The 20,364-nt window shown below is 39.9% G+C and overlaps 1 protein-coding gene across 1 annotated transcript in view; it reads right to left on the reverse strand.

Moving 5' to 3' along the window:
* Positions 1–20,364, reverse strand: part of ACO1 (aconitase 1) — a 59,219-nt gene that overhangs the window by 19,786 nt on the left and 19,069 nt on the right. The window contains exons 2-12 of the mRNA XM_019934929.3: positions 18,531–18,649; positions 17,311–17,479; positions 16,121–16,258; positions 8,438–8,507; positions 8,125–8,308; positions 7,416–7,555; positions 5,582–5,753; positions 4,187–4,287; positions 2,669–2,785; positions 1,407–1,566; positions 9–144 (exon numbers count right to left, since the gene is read on the reverse strand). Of these exons, the coding sequence (XP_019790488.1) occupies positions 9–144; positions 1,407–1,566; positions 2,669–2,785; positions 4,187–4,287; positions 5,582–5,753; positions 7,416–7,555; positions 8,125–8,308; positions 8,438–8,507; positions 16,121–16,258; positions 17,311–17,479; positions 18,531–18,627 (1,484 nt within the window). The 5' untranslated portion in view covers positions 18,628–18,649. The remainder of the gene's footprint in view (positions 1–8; positions 145–1,406; positions 1,567–2,668; positions 2,786–4,186; positions 4,288–5,581; positions 5,754–7,415; positions 7,556–8,124; positions 8,309–8,437; positions 8,508–16,120; positions 16,259–17,310; positions 17,480–18,530; positions 18,650–20,364) is intronic.

Below are 20,364 nucleotides of genomic sequence, written 5' to 3' on the forward strand. Positions count from 1 at the left end.
TCCCTCACCCAAGCTGAGACAGGTAAGGCATGACTCCACTTTCTCGCAGGTAGTAGGTGACCACACCACTTCCAGGAGATAGGCTAGTTTTGATGTAAGGCTTCACGTTCAGGCCAGCATCCACAGCCTTCTTTGCTAACAAGCCTGTGAAATGGTAAACACAGACACGGTGTGTGGGGCTGCCCACTCTAGGTGCCACGGACATTTCAGGAAGGAGACTGACTTCAGTCTGCACTTCCTGCACTGCCTGACAGAGCCCCATTCATGTTGATGCTTTCTGCCATCTTTGTTGCCTGACAGAAATCAAAAGCTCGCTGGCCCAAAGTCATTTACATGTATTCAGTAAACTCAAAATTAGCCATGGACATGAAGAAAAAGATAAAAAGAGCTGTGCCTTTTTTTTTTTTAAAAAGAAATAAACCTGAACCATTCATGATTATATTATAGAATGAGTTTTTAATTTTTGGAGGGAAAGCAGTCTTTCTAATTATATTTTATTTAGATGAAAAATAATAGGAAGGGCCCCTTCTTAAAGTATATGAATTGTGTACTTGTTGGTGAGGAATACAGTCTGCCTAGAAGGTAAAATCTAGTCCTCAGATATTTCTTGAAGAGGAAGATCAAGGGCTCTTGGGCCACTTGACTCTGGGCAAATACAGACTATTTATTACAGGGACACTGGGTGCTCTGACTTAGGACATATCAGGGAAGTAGGAAAGAAATAAGGAGTCAGGGGTATAAAGAGACAAAAGGCTACAGACAAGCTGGTATCTTATCTTAAGGAAATTGGTTTGTCCAAAGCTTAGGTGGCAACAGATGAATTCCTGGACAAAGAAGGTTCTCCTTACGCACTTGTCCAATTCATAAAGAAAGAACTGTTTGTGGACACAAGAGGAACTCTTAGGGATATTTTAAAATTTGGAAACTAAAGGGACATTAGAGTAATGAAACTCTGCATGTAAATATTAAATAATTAAACAGAATTGCATAATAGGTAGATAAGTTTTATCGACCAGTGCCCTGTGCCATAATTCAGATGCACTTGACAATGCATCTAAGACAGACTAAATTCTACTGTACAAAAAGGCCTATCAGGGATTTTATGGAGAAAACAGTCTGTGAAATGAAAACAGGTTTTTTCTTCTAAAGTCTGACATAAGATTCTAGGCTTTACCAGAAATTCATCTTTCTTTCCTCTCTTCTCCTTCTTTTCTGTGTTGATTCTAAAGACTATACTACTTTAAATACTTTGCATTATTTATTGTATAAACATTTCTGGGCCAATTAATCTCTGCATCTGGAAAGGATAAGGCTCAGGGAACTATATGTAGAACTCAGTTAAGCCCCTGGGTCATGTCTTGGGAAATTTTCACCCACACGTCCACATGGCCATCAAAGGCACTTACCTGCTCCTAACATCACAGATGGATTACTGGTGTTAGTGCAGCTAGTAATGGCAGCGATTACCACAGAACCGTGAGCAAGGGTGAACTCGCTATTATTATAGATAAATGTCTTATGGTCATTATGATGGTCCAGAGCAACCTGGAATCCTTTAAATCCTTGCTATAGGAAGAAAAAAAGAAAAAAAAAAATATATGGTCAAAAGTTCTCACTTTGGAAGAAGAAGAAATACTTTGGTAACTATAGTTTTAAAGGCCAATTCTTAACAAAACATAAACATCTCAGCTGGTAAACTCTGAAATGCTACAGAAAAATTAAATATACTCTTTTTAAATCTTTATAAAAGGGAGTCATGATTTCTGAATCTGATTTTGCTTTGAAATTATTAACAATTCTTCCCCACCTCAAATACCGAAAGACTAAAACTACAAATTTAGCTTAGTCTCATTAGAGCTAATTAGTACAGATGTAATGGCTACACTGAGGGCGCTGATACTAACCTTTATGGAAATTTAGAAAAAGGTGCCATTTTGGCCAGATTCAACCAATCATAAGCAGTAAGGCTAACACAGTGCCGCTGAACATTTGGTAAAATGCTGGCATCCCGCGGATAAAATCCATCACAAATCTTATTCATTTGAAAAATCTTCATTGAAAATCTACTGTGTACAAGATACTATGCTGGGCACTTTGTGGGATACAATGGTGACTGTGTATAAATCCTATCCTCAATCTACAGTGTAGTAAAGGAAATCAGACATGCACATATTATACAGTACCAACAATGAAAGTAAAGGCTACGAAACACCATCACAGGGTTTCCCACTGATGCCATGAAGGTTCAAATGAGGGAGAGATGACTTTGTGCTATGGGATTTGAGGCCACATTGTGGAAGAGCTGAGAGATTAGGGCATGCAGACGGGGAAGGGACATGCAGGCAGGGGATGGCATGAACAAAAGTACAGTGGCCAGAAAAGTTTGGGCAAGCCGAGTGAACACCGTGGTGAGTCATGTGAAAAGGGGGTATGCTTTGGAAAAGGAGGGTTGAGTTGTGTTTACAGGCAATCAAGTGCTCTAAGGAAGCTGCCTGGCTCTTAGCTAATGCAGAGGGAGGCATCGAGGACTATAGGATGGAGAGGAAACGCCCGCAGCACCAAGGCTTCAGGAAGACTCATCATCGAGGGCGGTGAAGCCTGTGCACAAAGAAGCCAAGCATGGGGCAGGACTGGGGAGGATTTCCATCCACCTCTCCCAGGTCCCTACCTTGGCTCCAAGGCAGCTCTCAAAGTCCTTTTTCATGTCAGATACGGCAACTTTGTCCTGAGGCCTTTTGGGTCCACTGCAGCAAGGCACTACTGTTTTCAAATCTAACTCCACAACCTGTGCACCCAAAAGAAAAGGAACCGTGGAATTGACATTATACTCACAAAGAAAAAAACACAGCCATGCCAGAGAATTTAAAACACCACAACAATAAAAATAAACTAAACTACCACATTCAAAACCAAGGAAGTCAATGTCCATTTTACACTGAAGGGATGAATTTCCAAAGTTCCAGATGAGCACTTCGGTAGCATGGGACAGGCAGAAGCCTTGCCACCTCTCAGAAAGACCAGGGTGGGCATTGTGGCTGCCGCCAGGGTCTTTCACTCAGCCATCTTTGCAAAGCAGCTCATACATCCTTTTTATTGCTTAAGTTAGTCAATGAGATGGATTTTCTACTGAAATGATAGATAAACCATTGTAATTTTTCTAAGATGACTGGGGGAATGCAGCCATTAACTCATCAATGCCAAGAAATGGGCCCTAGTCTAATTGAATATTTCCTTCCATCAATGTAATATGAAACAAAACAAGGATCCTGCATCTGGTTTACCCTCCAATCTTGGCTGCTGAGAAAAATGTGGATTCAGTTTGCACCCTAGAAAATGAATGAAGATAAGTACGTCGATGGGTAAATCAGAACAAATTGATTCGCTTGCACCTCCATTTCTTTCCCCATCTATAATAATGATGTGCTTACCAGCCTTTAAATAGCTCCAGTCCTTCTAAACTCCTTTTCCAAAGATCTTCCACATAAGAGGAGTAAAGCAAAAAAGGGGAGCAGGGCTTCCCTGGTGGCGCAGTGGTTAAGAATCTGCCTGCCAACGCAGGGGACATGGGTTCAAGCCCTGGTCTGGGAAGATCCCACATGCTGTGGGGCAAGTAAGCCTGTGAGCCACAACTACTGAGCCTGCGCTCTAGAGCCCATGAGCCACAACTAATGAGCCCACACACCGCAACTTCTGAAGCCCACACACTCTAGGACCCACGTGCTGCAACTACTGAAGCCCTCATGCCTAGAGCCCATGCTCTGCAACAAGAGAAGCCACCGCAATGAGAAGCTCGCGCACCGTAACTAAAGAAAGCCCGCGCGCAGCAACGAAGACCCAACGCAGCCAAAAAATAAATTAATTAATTAAATGTATTAAAAAAAAAAGCGGTGGGTGGCGGGAGCATACTCAACCTAATGGCCAGGAAGAATGGGACAAGTTACGTTATTTTATGTCTACAATTCCTTATCTTTTTGATTTTTTTAGCCTTTTACCACACTGTTCTTCTGCGATAACTTGGCAGTGACTAATTTCCTACAAATACACCCCCCAAGAAAACACATTCACAACTAAAACCACAGGCTTGAGAAAGAGGAAACACATGCCCAGCACTGTGTGCTAAACATTTTAAATGCATTATTTCATTCTCTAATCCTTTATCATGACCTTATGAAAGGCACTCTCATACCTGGGCAAAGTCTGGGTCTTGAGCGGAGTCACTGAAATCCCGAAACATTCCTACAGCCTGAAGATACTTTTTAATATGCTTTACTTTTTCTTCATCACGACCTAATGGGCATTTTAAGAAGTAACAAGTAACAGATGTTAATATTTCCTGATTAAACTAATGCCTCTACCAGAAGCTATACAAGTAATGGGCATTTCACTTAAACACACACCAAGAGCTCTGCTGATATGGCAGCTTTCAGGCTAACAGTCTGACTCTCTAGCCGATGCTGCTGTTTACTAGGGGCCATTAACTGATCTGCTGTTCTATCGAAGTGACCATTTTCTGTAGAAGATTCTCAGTTATAAGCACTCGTCTCTCTTTGGTTATGGGTCTTAATTAAGAGGATCCTAAGCCTCGGCGAATTGTCAAAGCATACCTCCGGCGCATCTGCCTTCAACTGGCCACAGACCCTCAGCATTCCACGTTATTCTTGTTATAGTAATCCCCGCAGTCTCCCACCACAGATCACCAGCTGTGTGCCCAGCACTGTGTGCTAAACATTTTAAATGCATTATTTCATTCTCTAATCCTTTATCATGACCTTATGAGAAAAGCACTGTTATTATCCTCATTTATGGATGGGGAAATAGTGGCTCAAGAAGATTAACTTTCCCATGGAACACGGGCCGTAAATGGCAGAACCAGGATCCGAAGCTGAGTTTAGATTTGAGTTCAAAGTCCTAACTCGTGATGCTGTATCACCAGGAATATGACCCTGAAAGCTCTGCTGTTTCATTCTGATCAAGACCCTGGTTGCAGGAGATAATACGCACGGTTTGCCCAATGGACACGGAGTTCTCCCAGTTCTCTGACAGTTAAATAAGCCTGTTTGAGAGCTTGATTCTTGGATCCACAACAGATCAGCATTCTTTTTTTTTCGCCTCTTCATTTTAACTGAATTGTAAAGGTCATCAGCTTTCAGCATGGACCTTATAACAGATGACTGTCTGATCTTCGTTAACATTTATCATGACCTGTTGTTGGGCCCCAGTGTTCATTACATCCCCTGTCATCCTCTCCACGAAGACAGGCAGGAGAAATTTCTTTTAGGTTTCAGTTTAAGAAAGTGTTCAACTTCTCTGAAACCATTGGTTTCAAATCAGTAGATGTTACAAATTCGGTACCAGATCAGTAAGAGGTTCGGTGGCCACCTCTAGAGCCATAGAAACTAATCTCATCTCCGGATGTATTTTGCAGCTTTCCCCTCCCCACCATCCCTTCCCTTCTCTTCTCTTCTTTAGGTTGAATGCCTCAGCTATTTAATCGAGGGACAGAGGCAGAAGGTAGTGCTCCAATTCTCAGCGTTCTATGAACTTTAGAAACGGCCTTCTGTTTTCAGGGTTCTGCACTTACCTGTCTGCACCAGGTACTTGATACTGACTTCATCAACCGGGAAAAAGGCAGCAGTGGCTCCATACTCTGGACACATGTTGGCAATTGTAGCTCGGTCGGCAATGGACAACTGGGCTACCCCTGGCCCGAAGAACTCGACAAATTTGCCCACTACCCCAACCTGGCGGAGGTGCTGAGCAACAGAACAACAGTAGAGTTTGAGACTTGATAACCTGTATTTAAAATGCAGAACTATCCCCTTGCAATTCTCATAAAGTAGCCTTGTGAGTAAACACAAAAAATGAATTAGCCCAACATATGTTTGATTACTTTTAAAAATAAAACTTAAAAAGTAAGGCCAACTAAATACAACATGGTATCTTGGAGTAGATCCTCGAACAGAAAAGGGATTACTGAAAAAACTGGTGAAGTTTCTAGTTTAGTTAAAAATGTCATACCGATGTTAACTACTTCTGTTTCTGATAAATATACCATGGTTATGTAAGATGTTAACATCTGGGGAAGCTGGGAGAAAGGTAACAGGAACTCTGTATTACCTTTACATCAAGTCCCCTGTAAATCTAAAATTATGTTGCAACATTTCTTTAAAAAGAAAGAAAAAGTAATATAAAAACACAAATAATAAGAAAAGTTTTGCCAAATGAGAAAACTTCTTTCTAAAAATTAAATAAATTCTTTCAACTTGAATAAATTATGATTTGCACCTGTTGAATAAGCAAATGCCTTGTTTTCAAGGGTATAATGAACAAATATCCTGAACACAGGTATAAGTCAAATGTAACCAAAAGATCCAGGCAGTCTGACTCTCACACCTTTTCCATACAAGCCATCAGCCAGGGCTGGAGCCTCACGACTGGCTTGGCTCTGCATGAAATCAGCTGTATGAAGTGTGGACAACCACACGGACAGGCCCTTTTGGTTACATGGAATTCTGCCAAATTTTGTGGGCAGAGCCTATATTATTCCACACTTGAACGATGCGGACATCTCTGATGAGCTATAGTGTTCAAATAAATCTGATTCCGATGTCCATGACTATTAAATCAAAAGTATAGCATCCATCCCACATAACCCAAGCCTTCAAACGATACAACCCGAAAAACTTGTGTGATAATAAAAAAAAAATTACTTTTCTAATAGTCTTTCAAAATGAAACTGCCTTCTTTTTGCCAAGCAAGCAAATCACCAAAAAGGATTATTTCTGACAAGGGCAAATGAAAAACAAAACAAAACAAAACTAATATTTTCCAGCTTGGAGAAACATCTGTTACAATAATGTAACTTATAATACAGAGAATGGAATTTTAAGTAGTCAAAAATTATTCATAGTTTGTTATTTTCATATAAAGAAGAACCATGTGGAAAAAATGTAGAAGTAAAACATATGCATGGAAATGATTTCTTATAACCTCAAGACAGTGATTATCTCTAGAAATGAAGAGGGTGGCTTTAGCCATAAATATTACATTTCACTTCTTAAAAAATATACATACAGAGAGAGCTCTGAAGCAAATACAGCAAAATGTTACCATCTGTTAAGTCTACATGGTGGGCATATAAATGTCATTTTAACTTCTGTGTATTTAAACTATTTCACAGTTTCAAAGAATTTTTTTTAAAGAAAAAGATCCATGCAGCAACAGAAGAGTAAAATGAACATAATGATCTGGAACCTAACTGCAGAGTTCTCTCCTTATGTCATCTCTTTTAAAGTCATAAACGTACTGCTTCCTAGCACTTCTAGAGCACATGGAAACCAAGAGAGACTCCATCATGGACTTTCCTCCTATTTGTCACTGTGACTCAGACCACAGAAGAGGCAGCACATTGTTACCTTGGTGATGGTGAGCACGATGTCAGTGGATGTTACCAGGGGGTGGGGATTTCCCATCAGCCTGTAGCCAATCACCTGGGGAAGCACCATGCTGATTGGCTGGCCCAGCATGACAGCTTCTGCTTCGATACCACCCACACCTGTGTGGAAAGGCGTGACAGAGTAATGCTTTCCTTAGTCCTCACGATATCCCTCAGGCATAGTTCACTGTCATTAACAAGTAGTCAACCCACTTATAGTGTTTTACTAGTGTAGAGTTATATTTCCATAAAGGACAGTTATCTTTTCTCTATTTCCCTCTATAGAATTTTTAACAAGTGTTTCTCAAAGTGTGGTCCCCCAAACACCTGTGTCAAAATCCCCTTGATTCCACACTAAAAAGAAGAATGGGCTTCAGGAGTCGCTGTTTTTAACAAACACCCCAGCTGATTTTCGCCTATTCTAATTCCAGCTGCTTATTCCAATTCCAGCTGCTTATTCCAATTCCAGCTGCTTATTCCAATTCATTCTTCCAAACATTATACTGAGTGCCTAAAAGGCATCAGACACTTTTCCGGGTACTGGAAATTACTGGAAAACAGACCAAAAAAACCTCTCTGATATTTGTGGTCACTCAAATTCATGCTGCTGGGATGTAAGGGTATCAAAGTAAATCAAGGTATTTACATAGAACAGCGTAAGTGGAATAGGAACCTAGAAGAACACTCACCCCAACCGAGAACGCCCAAACCATCAATCATGGTAGTGTGCGAATCCGTGCCCACAAGACTGTCTGGGTAATAATATCCATCCTGATCAAATACCACTCTTGCCAAATACTCCAGATTCACCTGGTGGATGATTCCTGAGCCAGGAGGAATAATCCGCATGTTGCGAAAGGCCAGAGAGCCCCACTGGGATTGAAAAATGGGGAGAACACTGTGAATACCAGCACACCTTTATGCAGCTCACCTCCTTGGCACCTCTTCCTCATACCCCACACACATAACGAATCAACCAATGGAGCCAAACTCTGCCCATACCTTTAAAAATTCAAATCGTTCTCTATTTCTTTCAAATTCCAAGTCTTGATTCTTCTGTAAACTGTCTGCCCTGTCAAAGAGAAAGACTAAATGTATAAATTTTAAGGCGTAAAATGTTACTGGTCAAATTTATAGGTGATAATAAAGAAAATGGCAGTTTCATCTGCAGGCTTGCTGGGTGGTGGTATGCGTTCGTTAACGTGGGAAAGAGGTAATTAAAGTAAAAAGAATAATTATTTTTTGGTTCAGGTGATTTTTATAATGCCTTTAAACATGGTGGGTAGAAAACATTAAGTGGATTTAAGTTAAAACTCTTCTAATCATAAAGTCTGACTCTTAGGAACAGACTCAAGACATTTATGATGACAATAGCAGCTTAGATATTTAAAGAAGCTTTCTTTCTGTACTCCTTTCTTACCTATGACCTTGTTACAACACCTCTCTGAGCTGAGCCATATCTGGGCTGGCATTTTCATCTGTCTTATGTTGGGAGGTAGGGAACCAGTGATGCCAGGAGGCACAGGAATTTATAGAATCACAATCTCCTATCTTGCAAAAGGAGGTTTATGAGGAGGATGGTGACACTCAAGAACATGAGTAAAGCCCAGATTATATATATACCGAGGTTTGCTCCAAGTCATTCAGCTCATCAGGACTGACATGGACAATTCAGGGCATCAGGAAGCTTTTCCAGAATTTTTATAATCAAACTACATTGTTTTGAGGTAGAGTAAGTCATAGTGACAACTCGGCATGGTTAGCACACAGGAAGTGCTTACAAACTGTCATGGGTTGAGTGAACATAGGAAATGATAGTGAAATTAATAGCTAAGACCCAAGTCAGACTTCACTAATTGATAGTTAACACTTATTGACATTACTAGGAACTAGGCACCAAAGTGCTTTACATTTATTTTCTAATTTAGTCTTCAAAATAGCCCTTTGAGCTAGGAGCAACTAATATCCACATTTTTCAAAGGAGGAAACAGACACAGAGAGGGTAAGAAACTTGTTCAGGACCTCACAGCTAGTAAATGATGGAATTGGTATTGACACCCAGGCAGTCTGACTCAAGAATGATGCTCTAAGTCCCTATGCTGCCTCCCTGTAGTAGTAGTTGCAGAAACTGTAGCAGCGATGGTGGTGGTGGTAATAGCAACAACTACCGTAATAATAATAACAGCAGGAGCCAAAGTGCAAGACTGCACGGTGCATCGTAGGCTCTAAGTGCTTTACACACATGAACTCATTCAATCATCCTAACAACCCCTCACGTAGGTACTACCATTACCCCAATGTATGGAAGAGGAAGCGGAGGCACAGAAAGATTAGTTAACTTCTCCAAGGTCAGATGCTTGTACATTACAGAGTGGTCACCTGAACCCAGGTCTGAGCGGTCCTGGAGCCTCTACCTTAACCACTATACCCACTTTCTTCTGTCACTTGTTAATGATCTACAGAGCTTACCTGGTGCCACATGCTGGCCATACAAATGTGCAGAAGGGGCATGTGTGCTGCCCAGCTGGAGCTCAGAGCCTAGCGAGAGACACAGAGCAGCAACCAGGCAACCATGAGAGTGTGATTATCAATGTCATGATACGGGAAGTACAGGGTGCCATGGGAGCACCCAGAAAGGGCCATGAACTCAGACCAGGGAGCCAGGGATGCCTTCCAGAAGGCGATGACATCGATGTAGCCTGGAGGGCGAGGGGGAGTCTGCCAGATGAGCATGGGTAGGCGGGCACTCCTTGAGAAGAAAAAGACTGGAGGCACGCACTATTTACTCTACAAATACACATTCAGTTACCATGCGGATGTTTTTCTTTTTCTCTTGATGTGAATATTCTTCCAGATAAGTGTCAGTTGCTTTGATGGAATCAATTTCTGAGAGTATCTTACAGCAGGGGTTGGTCCACAAACTGTGGTTCATGAGTCAAATCTGGCCCAATACGGTATATGTTTGGCTGTCAAGCAACGAATAATTTTTATATTTTTAAAAGTTGGAAAACAAATAAACGGAGACAGTATGTGGCCAGCAAAACCTGAAGTATTTACTGTTGGCCCTTTACAGTAAAAGTTTGCTGATCTCGGGCTTCCCTGGTGGCGCAGTGGTTGAGAGTCCCCCTGCTGATGCAGGGGACACGGGTTCATGCCCCGGTCCGGGAAGATCCCACATACTGTGGAGCGCCTGGGCCCGTGAACCATGGCCGCTGGGCCTGCACATCCGGAGCCTGTGCTCCGCAACGGGAGAGGCCACAGCAGTGAGAGGCCCGCGTACTGCAAAACAACAACAACAACAAGGTCCTTCAGTCTGACGTCAGACTTCCTTTATGAATCCTCTCCCATCCTCCAGTCCAAACTTTTAGTTTCAGCTGCACTGTGGCCCTCATACTCTCTCAAACCGCACTTTCCTCATGCCTTTGCATGCTCTGTTCTCTCTGTGTAGGATGCCTTTCCAGCTCTTTGCTCTTTGGTAAACATGCCTGGGGACCCAGATTAAGTGACACTTCTGGAAGAGCCCCCCTGACTCTCCAAGTTAGTGATTTGGTTCCTACACTTACTAACTGCATTCAAGCTGTGCATTCCCTAATCTCTCTACTTTTCTAGACTAACCTACTTCTTGAATAAATACTGACATACAATAGGTCTGTTAAATGGATTTAATTTTACAAAAAAGAGGGAAGGCATCTTGGAACGTTATTCTTAATCATGTATGGCCCTGCCCCATCTCTTCTGCTGAGCTCCGAGCACATGTGGACTCCCAGTCATTATGCCTTGTCCTCTTGTCTCCAGAAGGATTTCAGAGTTTCTCAAAACAGAAGCAAGGTTGGAAGAGGACCATTTACCCCAGAGAATGCTGGGACCATCCATTCGATATACATGACATAGTCACAGGACAAGCAGAAGCCAGAAATGCTTAGGCTGCTTTAAGATATGTTAAATTCTAGGTTAAAAAAAAAGTTAAAATTAAAAATAAATTAAAATTTAAAAAACACCCTATTTACTCACTAAAACAAAAAATCTTTTATGCTAACCTTGGCTCGTTAACTTAGTTCTAGTTATTCGAATGAATAAACAGACCTAGAATTCAGATTTTTCCACCACTCAGAACTTTCCTAGATTTACCCAATCTGGTGAGCTTTCAATAAGATCTCTGAATGTGAATGGCCTCACACACTAAAGAGGAAATTTCTCCTTATTTATGTAAGTTGAAATCAGATTTGGATGTAGTTCAAAGTTTCTGAGTATTACATGTAATGGTACTCCAGAAATTCACAGACAGTATTTATAGAGAAGATAGTTTTGACACTCATGAAATCTGGTCAGAAATTGCTATGATATTCTTGTTGGTATTTTTAAAAAGGTTATTTCTGAGATAACTTTGTAAAACATTACAATAATGCATTAGTTAGATCCTCGATTCCTAAAGATGGTGTGAAGCCAATTACTATTATTCACAGCAGGGAAAGAGGTTAGAAATACTTAACTGAGAAAATTCACCATCCCACCACTCCTTACTTCATTCTGGAAATAGCTGGAAATAAGCCCACAGCACACAGTTCCACAAAAACTGAGACATCACACTTAATTCCTTACAAAAATGAGGAAAGAGACTGGGAGGTCAAATTGCAAAACCAAACTCAAGAAATAAAAACAAAACACTAGCAATGAAAATACTTCTCGGGCTTCTCTGGTGGTGCAGTGGTTAAGAATCCACCTGCCCATGAAGGGGATACGGGTTCGAGCCCTGTTCCAGGAAGATCCCACATGCCACGGAGCAACTAAGCCCATGCGCCACAACTACTGAGCTTGCACTCTACAACCTGCAAGCCACAACTACTGAGCCCATGTGCCACAACTACTGACTAGCCCACGTGCCACAACTGCTGAAGTCTACACACCTAGAGCCTGTGCTCCGCAACAAGAGAAGCCACTGCAATGAGAAGCCTGCACACTGCAACGAGGAGTAGCCCCCGCTCACCGCAACTAGAGAAAGCCTGTGCGCAGCAAATAAGACCTAACGCAGCCAAAAATAAATAAATAAATAAATTTATTAAAAAAAGAAAATACTTCTCATAGAAGTGTTTCTCTTTAATTAAAAAAAAGAAGTGTTTGCTAGATTTGGATATCATTTTGGATCAAAGTTCACCACTAGACTTTGCTATTTTCATCATAATGTTTTTAGTATTACAGTATAAATGAAAAAGGTCCATAAAAAATTGAAACCAGAGTTGATGGATGTCAAGGTTTAAGGAGGAAACCAAGTCACAATGAACTTGGTGCTGACTCAGATTCTTTACCTGCTTAATTGTCAGGAGCTCTTTTGAGTTTTGAGTCAAATAACTTTAGAAATTAAAACAATTACAATTCTGTCTCCACCAGTACTTTCACCTTCCAGGCCAGGGAAATGAAGGTAAATCCATGAACACCAATGAGTCTTCAAGAAAAAGTTGCCCATGATTTTGTGAGGCTACTTTTAATAATTTCTGAAGTGGGACTTTAGGAAACATACTCTCCAATAGGATAATAGTTTGTGTATTTTTAAGTCTTCCCTTTGAAATCAAAACATTAAATTGAGCTTATGTGATTTAAGGAAGAAAAAAAAAGGACATATTGCCCAAGGATGGGTTGAGTCCAAAGAAAAGGAAAGAGCTAGCAAGTATCCAGTCTGTTTGTTCCAAGAACCATCAATTCAGGAGACAAAGCAGTTTTCTCTCTATTCCTGAATTTCTCTGGTTTGGGTATTGGCAATACTAATTTGAGAATGACCAGTTTCTACATTTCTCTTGAGGCTGTATGGAACCCACTTAAATCCCCAAGGAAGCAAATAAACGTTTTTGCTTTTTTTTTCCTTTGAGTGGTTGGTTTCATATTCTTAAATGACTTTCTATTATAAAAACAATAGCTTTTTATTGTTAAAATAAAGAATAGTTACAATTGCTTAGCAGTTTGGCACTTCTCTTTCCAATTTTGTAATCTTTGCCTAGAGTTTCATTGAGCTGAGATCACTCTATACATGCAATTTTTATCTAGCTCATTGAGCCAAGACATGAGCATGTTCTAAATGTTATTAAGGATTAAAATATAACCGTAAAGGTTACTTAATAATTTACTTTAAGGATGTACCATAATTTAATAAATCACTCTCCTTTGTTGGAAACCTAGAATGCTTTTAAGTTTTCACTATTATAAATAATACTTTAATAAGCACTATTTAGTCATTAAGCTTTTGCTGAATTTCAGATATCTATGAAGTGTATGTTTAGAAGTGGAAATTCCAGGACAAAGGATATGGCACATTGCTTTTATCATTTCTAATTTGTAGTGCTATCAGCAGTGTATAAAAGTGTCTCCCTCATGACACATTTATAATTAATAACATTTATTTTCTAAACTATGTTGATAAGAGAAAATGGTATCTCAAGGATTTAATTTACCTTTTTATTGCTTGTAAAGTTGAAAAGGCTTTATAAACTGTTTACCATTTGTATTTCCTTTTATTGTGAAATGTCCACTTTCCTTTGCCCATTTATTTGCTGGGTTTTACTATTTTTTAATAGGTTATACATACTCTTTATATATTAGGGATATTAACTCTTTATTGAAAATATTTTTCAAGTTATCTCCTGGTAACTTTGAAGTCATTAAATCTATAGATTTTTTTTCCCCTTTGTTTCATTCATTGCTCCTAAATTTAGAAAGGTTTTTCTTATCAAGACATTTGACACTATATAATTAAATTTTCTTCAAAATCTTTGATGATTTAATTTTTAAAATATTAATGCTTTAAATTATATGAACTGTTCTCTTTACCAAATAATTAATTTTCCCAGCATTGTATGCAGAACAGTTATTTCTTTCTAACTAAAGTTCTATCTAAAGTTGGAAATAATTTTATTTAGTTATACTTCTAGGTTAAGATATCAGCCTTCTACTAGTACCTGGTTGCCCTCCTTGTATCCAAATCCTCGTTGTGTAATCTTGCAGTTACTGGAGTGTACTCCTTCACCCCTGACTTTGGGCTAAATTGTGCAACTTGCTTTGATTAATGTGATTGTGAATAGAAGTGATCCTATGTCAGTCCTCATCTAAGCCTCAAGAGATGCTGCAGGGTCCCGCTTGCCTTCTTGAGCCTCTGTGATCACCACATAGCTGCTTTCTCCTTTAGCCTGGGCTCCCAAAGAAGCACACATAGAATGGAGCTGTCCCAGCTGCCCTACCGATGTGCAGTGCAGTGTAAGCAGTCAACCCAGCAAGGCTGGGTGAGGCACAGCTGCCCAACTGCATTCAGCTGAGATCAGCTGAGCTCCCACCCAGCTTGTAGATGTGTAAGAAATAAATTCTTATTGTCTTCTGCTACTGAGATTTTATTGGTAGGATTGGTAGGTTGTTGGTACGATTTTAGCAGGAAGAGAGAAGTGGATATCCTGAACAATAGAAGGAAAAAAGGAAAAGGATAGAGTTTATGGACACCCACGTGGAGAGGCAGAGATGGCCAGATATGAAATAGTTACTTGGAATCAAAAAGGAATAAGACTCCAGTGGTTGGGGAAAAAAAAAAAAAGCCAAACTCTTTTAAAGTCAAACACATACTTGTATTGACAAGCTCTCATGGCAGAATTTGTATGTGTTTTTCACCCAGACTTCAAGCTTAAACACAGGCTGTTCTCACCCAAGAAGTAAATAGAAAAAAAAAAAAAAGACTTAATCCCCCCTGCCCCCACCCTGGGGAAAAAAAAAAAAAAACTTCAGGGGAAAATATTTATTAAGTTTGAGTTTTCCAGAATATACTTTTTAAAGATTTTTCTTCTTTTTTTAATTTTTTTAATTTTTTAATAGATCTTTATTGGAGTATAATTGCTTCACAATACTGTGTTAGTTTCTGTTGTACAACAAAGCGAATCAGCCATATGCATACATGTGTCCCCATATCCCCTCCCTCTTGAGCCTCCCTCCCATCCTCCCTATCCCACCCCTGTAGGTCATCGCAAAGCACCAAGCAGATCTCCCTGTGCTATGCTGCTGCTTCCCACTAGCCAACTATTTCACATTTGGTAGCGTATATATGTGGATGCTACTCTCACTTTGCCCCAGCTTCACCCTCCCACCCCATGTCCTCAAGTCCATTTTCTATGTTTACCTCTTTATTCCTGCCCTGCAACTAGGTTCATCAGTACCTTTTTTTTTTTTTTTTAGATTCCATATATATGTGTTAGCATACAGTATTTGTTTTTCTCTTTCTGACTTACTTCACTCTGTATGACAGACTCTAGGTGCATCCACCTCACTACAAATAACTCAATTTTGTTTCTTTTTATGGCTGAGTAATATTCCATTGTATATATGTGCCACATCTTCTTTATCCATTCATCTGTCAATGGACATTTAGGTTGGTTCCATGTCCTGGCTATTGTAAATAGTGCTGCAATGAACATTGTGGTACATGAGTCTTTTTGAAATATGGTTTTCTCAGGGTATATGCCCAGTAGTGGGATTGCTGGGTCATATGATAGTTCTATTTTTAGTTTTTTTAAGGAAACTCTATACTGTTTTCTATAGTGGTTGTATCAATTTACATTCCCACCAACAGTGCAGGAGGGTTCCCTTTTACACACAAAAAAGACTTACACTCTGAGATTTTGCACAAAGCAGAAAACCCAACTGTTCATCCTAGTCTCTCACCTTCTGTTGAAATCAACCTGGATGGAATGATCAATGACAAGGTCAGCAGGACAGACAGGGTTTATTTTCTCTGGATTTCCTCCTAACTTTTTCACAGCATCACGCATGGCAGCAAAGTCAACCACAGCTGGCACACCCCTAAGAAAAGGGAGATTAAGCAGAAAACAAATCGGTTAAACAAGTGCCATGGGATTTTTCAGCTTTTGCCTCTGCTGATAATATTGGCAATGGGGCTGTTTCATCGGCTGTTTCATCAGTGGTGCTAACAATGGATGTGTTAGAAAAGTGAAAGTGTCTAAACACATTCCCTTCAGCAGAAATCACATCAGTAATAAGTGCCGCGACTGAGTGGTATCTCTATATGCAATTTTATCCCTGCATTGAAGGTCACAGCCAACATGGTCTAAACAGAGAAGCTGTGGGAAAGCTGGCAATTAAAAACTCTGGAACTTTTTCTGCCATCACTGTTCCCTTTTCATATGGTGGGCTGACAAAGACCTGTACAAGATCACACCCTTCAACTTCAGACCAAATTTAAAGGAATGGATATAATTCAGAAAAGTAGGCTGTGAACCAAATTTATACTAAGTGAATGCTTCCTTTTTATTAGAGAATAAAATTTGGGTGATCTTTCCTCTAAAAAAAATGAAATTTGCTCTCCAGAAGGAATAAAATAACATCATTTCAAAATGAAACGGTAATGTCTCAAAATGAAGCCGTGATAGGGAGCAATTCCTGGGAATAGCAGGATGTGAACAGAGGCTTAACAGCAACACATCACGCCTTGTGAACTACGTATCTCCCCTCATGTGACACATATCAACGTTCCAAGGACAGCTGTTTGAAACCTGGCTCCTTGGGTGATAGGACATAGGGGCGAAAAGATTCCGAGATAGCTCCACTCCATACTGTTTCTTTCAACTTTTGCTAGTACACTTAGGACTAGGATCTTGAAGACCAAGGACAAAGATCTTTGCCACTGGAAAAGGTGGAGTGAGTATGCATCCTGATTTGCCTGAGATTATCTCTTCCCGTCTGGGATGACTGCCCTCTTTTGCTTTCAACCGTCTCTGAATGTTGAGTGAAAAATTATACAGTCACTGTGTTTTTTATTTTTGCTTTTAAGAAGCTTTCCTTAAAGGCTGACAAGGGATGCAGAGAAAAACAGAGTGAAGTGACATGAGGCTCACGTGAAGTCCTGCAGGATGACGCGGGCAGGCTTAAACGGCACTTCTATGTTCTTATGCTGCATGACATTCCAATTTAGGATATTTTCAACATCATTTTTCTTCACCAAAAATTGATCACAGTTCCGAATGGCTGCCTCCAGGAGAACTCTGATAGAAAATGGTAGTCGTCCTAGGAGTAAAGGAGAAAGTATAACACAACCAAACCCATGAGACATCTTATTATAAGAGCTCTCTAAAGCCAAACTCCATACAGACTTGATACAAGGCATCACACTATTCTTCCAGCAGGGAAAGAGAGTAAATTTAAACTGATTCCAACAGTTTAAAATATAAGACTATTGAATGGATTTAGGAGACATTCAGTACTAGAAAATACCAACAGCCTAGGCAAAAAGAAAATATTACACTTAAATCTTTCATAATAAATGGTTGCCTAGCCTTGGAATCCAGTAACAGAATTTCCCTTAAGTCATCATGAAAGACACGAGTCTAGATAATTTACTGTATTACTGTTAGCAAGTACACACATACAGTAGTATTTCTCATGAAACCTAGTGTTTAAGAAATGAGAAGATAACCCCTTTACAATTATTATAATAAGACTAAAGAATAGTCAGATACATCTTTCAAAGGAAATAAACCCCTAAACACCATGTAGTGTGGTCATTGGTAACTCTGTTTTCTAGAATAAAACAATGGTAATTCATTAAGAAAAGTTATTTTGTTTATAAAAGAAATGGTCCATCCGGATACATGACAATTATTTACCAGTATTATCCAGAAAAGGCAAGACTACAAAGGTAGAGAAGCATAGGAGTTGGAATAAAAAAGGCTTGTGTTTTCATCCTCTTCTGCTACCTACATAGTTGTTATTTAATCATATCATTTACTCTCTCTGGGCCTCAGCTTCCTCAGGGCTTCTTATGTTTTTAAACATAACATGATAGGGTTGTTATTCAGATTAAACAATATATATGTACAAACACTCTCTATACTAAATGTTATGTAAATGTTACATATATATAATCATTATTATCTACTTGAAAACGAGCAATGTAAGAAAGGTGTGTATTTGTGTGGTTAACCCAAGACCATTCAGCCATCTCTGCTACTCCCTCTTCCAACTCTCCTAAAGCCTAATTTATTAAGTAGCTTACTTATTATGCAAATGATATTCTAATTACTATCAGAGCACTTACATCATAGAGCCATGTACCTACCATATCTTGAATCCTCCAATTTATTCAAATTGAAGAATTTCTTTCCTGGTTGTGCAGGATCCAAAGGCTCAGCGAGGTGTGCAAATGGGTTGCTCATTATTCCTGATGGCCACGTGTCCCTGAAAAGGACAGAGAACATTTAACTTCTACTCTCAAAGCTGGACCTTATTTATTCAATGAGTGTTTGCCCTCTTTAACGATTATGATACATTCACTTCAAGAAATCACTTTTCTTCTCAGAGTAGGGGAAAGGTGGGACATAAATGAATAAAAAATGATATCCTTAGCAAAGAAAGTGGGCTCTGTGAAGCTATTTGTGAAAGCTAGGATTCACCTCTCAAGGGTGCATACAATTCCAAACTTCTTTTGCCTTATCTGTATACAACTTTCCAAAATTCTTGCACTGATAAGTCATGAGGAGGAAGGGAAATGAAGGATGTGTTGCATGGTGAATCTCGAATATGTGGACAGACCTCTGAACTGGACTCATGTTTTGCTTGATAGGAGGTTAAGAGGTCCGGAGCAGGTGACATTGTGCAACTGTATAAAACTCGAACTCTGGAAGAGCGGACTTGAAAGCAGCTGTTTTCTGTTGTAACTGTCTCTGCAGCGTTTTAAATAAACCTGTTAGTTGGAAGTCTTCCCAACTCACTTTTGAGTTGGTAGCAAGAGTGAGTTCACATCAGGTAATCTTTAAGGTACACTGTGGTGGCATAAATGCCCAAACTCCCCAGATATGTTTGGAGAGGACCCTCTACCCCAGCTCTGGGCAGAATTTCTCCTTATCTTTTTTTTTTTTTTGCGGTACACGGGCCTCTCACTGTTGTGGCCTCTCCTGTTGCGGAGCACAGGCTCTGGACGCGCAGGCTCAGCGGCCATGGCTGACGGGCCCAGCCGCTCTGTGGCATGTGGGATCTTCCTGGACCGGGGCACGAACCCGTGTCCCCTGCATCGGCAGGTGGACTCTCAACCACTGCGCCACCAGGGAAGCCCTCTCCTTATCTTTTTATAAATTATAAGTGGTGAACAAGAAAGGACACTGTTCCTGGCCTCCACCACACAGATAAACAGCGATTTCAAATAACTGTATAACTTAGAGCAAAACACTCCGGGGTGGAAGTCGGAAGACTTGCTTTCTAGTCCTACCCCTTGGGCAAAAGTCTTTTAATCGATCCATTCTCCAATAGTCTTAATTTTAAGATAATTATAGTAACATTCTCCTATCTAATCCAAGGTTTTTATGAATAAATATTCATAAAACCTATTTTGGGGATGACTGATATGGAATGATCAACATATTACTATAAAATGAAAACAAAGTACAATATCTTACTCAACTTATGATTGGGTAACACCCTGATAAACCCGTTGTAAACTGAAAATATCGTAAGTTGAAATGCATTTAATATACTTAGCTACTGAACATCACAGCTTAGCCTAGCCTACCTCAAATATTCTCAGAACACTTACGTTAGCTTACATTTGGGCAAGATCATCTAACAAAGAACCTATTTTATAACGAAGTGCTGAATATCTCATGTAATTTATTGAATACTGTACTGAAAATGAAAAACAGGGTAGTTGTCTGGGTACAGAATGGTTGTAAGGGTGTCGGTTGTTCATCCTCCTGATCGTGTGGCTGACTGGGACTCGTCACAAGAGAGTATTGTACCGCATATCACCAGCCCGGGAAAAGATCAAAATTCAAAATTCAAAGTGTGTTTCTACTGAATGCCTATCGCTTTTGCACCAAAGTGGTCAAAAAATTGTAAGTCAAACCATTGTGAGTCGAGGACCATTTGTACAGAAAACAACTGTTTGTGGGGATAAAAAG

The sequence above is a fragment of the Tursiops truncatus genome, chromosome 6 (genome assembly GCF_011762595.2).
Source record: "Tursiops truncatus isolate mTurTru1 chromosome 6, mTurTru1.mat.Y, whole genome shotgun sequence".
NCBI lineage: Eukaryota > Metazoa > Chordata > Mammalia > Artiodactyla > Delphinidae > Tursiops > Tursiops truncatus.